The 3,745-nt window shown below is 62.1% G+C and overlaps 1 protein-coding gene across 1 annotated transcript in view; it reads right to left on the minus strand.

The window, feature by feature from the left end:
• Positions 1-3,745, minus strand: part of CGN (cingulin) — a 14,340-nt gene that overhangs the window by 2,045 nt on the left and 8,550 nt on the right. Inside the window, exons 7-12 of the mRNA XM_009324832.1 lie at positions 3,291-3,592; positions 2,950-3,207; positions 2,269-2,439; positions 1,997-2,158; positions 1,363-1,452; positions 25-104 (exon numbers count right to left, since the gene is read on the minus strand). Coding sequence (XP_009323107.1) covers positions 25-104; positions 1,363-1,452; positions 1,997-2,158; positions 2,269-2,439; positions 2,950-3,207; positions 3,291-3,592 — 1,063 coding nt within the window. The remainder of the gene's footprint in view (positions 1-24; positions 105-1,362; positions 1,453-1,996; positions 2,159-2,268; positions 2,440-2,949; positions 3,208-3,290; positions 3,593-3,745) is intronic.

The raw sequence follows: 3,745 nt of genomic DNA on the forward strand, positions 1-3,745 counted from the left end.
CCTCCGCTGCCCGCCCTCCCCTGCCTCTCCAGCGAGACCTTGTCACACTCCAGGTCCTGCCGGCTGGAGCGTTCCTGCAGCAGCTCTGCCCGCAGCTGGTCGATCTGGGGACAAGGACAGGGCACGGGTTGGTTTTGCCGCATCCTCCGCCGCCGTGTTCACTCAGTGAGAGATTGGGGCCACCGCAATTTCTTCCCATGACGCCAGTGCCGCAGAGCACGGGTGGACTCAGTGCACCCAACAGCCACACGGTGGCCGTCCCACGGCACACAGCCGGTATCGGTGACACCAAAAACCCCCGAAGAGAGGATTTTGGTTCCTTCCCAAATTAGTTACCGCCGTTCTGGCAAGCAGCCCAGAGCCGAGGGCTGCAATTTTCCACCGGAGGGTTTAAACTGGTTGGACTGGGATTTGGGGACCCGGCTGCGCTCCCAGCTCTGCCCGGCACCGCGGGGCACGGTGGTGCGGACGTGCCGGGGGCAGGAATGGGTTTGATCCACTGACGGAGCAAAACCAGAACCACCCCAGGGGCCTCTTTCAGGTTGACCAAGGTGAAATATGCAGCTCTGTGCGTTGTTTTAAAGCGAAGGAAATTGGAGTTTATATAAAAAATTGCTTGAATTTTATTCAAGCAGCCCCAAAAGCTGGTAGGGCCACTTCTGAGCCGAACCCAGCTGTGTTTCATGCACATCCCTGCTCTGCAGCTCCTGTGCTTCAGGCACGTCCAGGATTCGCAGGAAAAGTCTCCCCTGGGATGTGCCTGTTTCCCAGATGGGAAAATGGGAAAACCACCCATTTTACCGGCTCGCCGTAGCTCGAGGGGTGGGAATCCCCTTTCCAAGCCCCAGGCTGGATCCCGGTGGGGCAGGAGGGAGACGGGCTATAAGCAGAGGAGCTGCCGATCCCGGGATCCCGGTAAAACCCAGCGTTGCCGGATGCCGGGAGGCTCAGCAGGCAGCTCCCGCCCGCTCGCAGAGCTCAAACACCAGCTCCGGCTTTGAAGGTAATAAGCAGGTGGGTTCAGAGGGAGGGGAGAGCCTGGAGACCGGTGTAATTTAAGCCCCAACTTCCTGCACAAACACAAACCTCACCCTGTAATTTCAGGGTATTTCTTTTTTTTCTGTGTGTGCCAAGCTTGTATAATTTCCGTTCGCGCCCGAACCAGCTTTTCAGACAGTGTCATCTCAATTGTATTTAGAGTGACGGAGGGCTCCGGGCTGCTCGCTAACAACTCATTAATGGGGTTTTAACTCCGGTGACCAGTCGTACCCGAGGACCTGAGTTATCCAGCACTATTTTGCCGGAGCTGGGGGGGCTCTGCCATGGCACCAGCCGGGTTTGGGGTGGTACCGCCTGCCCTACCTGGTCTCTGCTCCGGTTGACCCTCTCCGTCAGCAGCTCCACTGTGGTCCTCTCCTCATCCAGCTCCACTTCCAGGTGCTTGGACTTTTCCTGCAGGGAGACGGGACCAGAAGGGTCATGATGGGCCTTGGGGTCCCCGTGGGCAGGGGGACAGGCGGCAGGAGGGGCTCAGGCCAGCCGGGGCCAGCGAGCTGGGATGCTGGAGGAAGGGGCTTTGCTCCGACGACGCTTCCAGCTCAGCAAAACCCAACCGGCCTGGGAGGCTCCGACGCAGCCCGGGAGGCAGGAGAAGGGAGATGTTTGGTTGTGAGACATGGCAGCCTGACGCTGTGCAGACCCCCGTGCACCCACCACCCCGTCAGGGGAGAATAACCCACAAAGCAACAGCCTGTGGCAAGCTGAGCTGCAGGGCAATGCCGGACAGAGCCGAAACAAAGCCGCTGCACTAGCAGTTAATAAATATTAATATTAGCAATAGCGCCCACCCCCCCCCAGCGCTGCCAGGCTGTGTAGCTCCTCTCTCGCAGCAGCTGTGGGATGGAGGATGGCTGGGCGAGCTCTGCCCCTTGCTGTTAGCAAACAGCACTGCAGGAACGGGACGAGCGGTTTTGGGGCGCCGCGCAGCGCTCCTCACCTCCAGTGCCTTGACGTGCCGCGAACGATCGTCCTGGGAGCGTTTCTTGGTCTCCATCTCTTGCTCGAGGTTGTGCAGGCGCTGGAGCAGCACCTCCTTATCCAGCAGCGTGCTCTCCCGCTCTGCCTGGCTGTCCTGCAGCGCTTGCTTCAGCCGGGCGACCTGTGGCACCGAGGGAAAAGGTGTCCCCACGTGAGACGTGTCCCCAAGCTCCTCACGGAGGGACGGAGAGGACAGTGTGGGGACCCACAACCCGCCAGCCCTCGCCGTACCTCGTCCTGCAGCCGTCCCATGCTGAACTGCATCTTTTCTACCTCGGCGCCCCGATCCTTGGCTTGTTTTTGTGAGTCTGTGATCTCCTTCCGCGACTTCTCCTTGAACTCCTCCAGCTGCGACTTCAGCACGGCCAGCGAGCTGTGCGACTCCTCCGTCATCTGCTCCAGCTGCAGCAGAGCGGGGACAGCTCAGGAGCCGGGCACCAGCCTATGCACCCTGTCCTGAGCTGATGGGACTCGAGGTGGGAGAAGATACCCATGGGCAAGGGGCTGGGGGGGAACGTTTCTGCCCCGTGGGCTCAGGAGCATCACGGCGAGGGGTGCAAGCCCTGCCGGAGCAGCCTGGATGATCCCAGACTCTGAGCAGGCACCGGGCTCTTGCAGGAGCTGCTTGGGGAAGGGTAGGGGACAACATGGCCCTGGGACACCAGGGGATGCTGATCCCTGGGGACAGCGTGATTTTATGGAGTCTCCCAGGACATGGGGGAAGGAGCGGTCCCAACCGGCTCCGCAGGGAAACCAGATCCATGCCCAAAGTCCCAGATCCCCTAACCCAGCGAGGACATCTCAGAGATCCCCATCCCGTGGCACAGAGACCGGGTGTCGCGGCACACGATGCCCCATGGGACGGGGGTCCCGGGGGTGCAAGCGGCCCCAGAGGCACCCGGGCGCCCCAACCTCTTTGTTCAGCTTCTCCGTGGTGCGATCGAGCAGGCGCTTCTGCTCCTCCAGCTCACTCTTGGCGCGCTTGAGCTGCTCCTTCTGCCGCTGCTCGTCCTGGTACGACGTGCTCAGCTCCTGGTGCTCCTGCGTCAGCCGGGCCAGGCTCCGCTGCGCCTCCTCCAGGCGGGTCTCCAGCGACCGCTTGGCCATCAGCAGCTCCTGTTCCCGCTCCGTGGCTTCGCCCAGAGACTCCTGCCTCTGCCTGCGCTCTGCCTGCAAGGAGGGAGCTCTTCAAACTCCTTCCCATGGCAGGGGAACAGCTCAGGGCAGCTCGGAAACGGCCGCAGCCCCGGTACCTCCAGTTTGGTGACCTTCTCCTTGAGCCGTGCCTGGGAGCCCTCCCAGTTCTCGCCCAAGCGCTCATACTCCTTCAGCTGCGTCTCCATCCCGAGGACCTTCCTCCTCAGGTTGTCGTTCTGCTCCTGCAGCTCCCGCAGGCTGGACTCCACCGTCTTCCTCGCCTGCTCTGACGCTTCCCGTGCGCTCTCCAGGGATGCCTTTGCCTGCAACGCAGCCACGGCACGGGATGGACCCGGGACCAGCTGCAGAGCTGGGGTGTCTTGGGCAGCAATTTGGACTTGCATCCATTGGGAGGAGCCCACGGCGGGCGGATCCAGGGCTGCGGGTTTGCCGCATCGCCCCGGGGCTGCGAAATTTGGGGCTCGCGGGGAGGTGCGAGGGCAGCCCACAGTGGGGATCGCTCCTCGGCTCGTGGCTGGGGGGGGGCAAACCCCCTTTTTCAGTGCTCCCC

The sequence above is a fragment of the Pygoscelis adeliae genome, unplaced genomic scaffold (assembly GCF_000699105.1).
Source record: "Pygoscelis adeliae isolate BGI_AS28 unplaced genomic scaffold, ASM69910v1 Scaffold890, whole genome shotgun sequence".
Lineage (NCBI taxonomy): Eukaryota > Metazoa > Chordata > Aves > Sphenisciformes > Spheniscidae > Pygoscelis > Pygoscelis adeliae.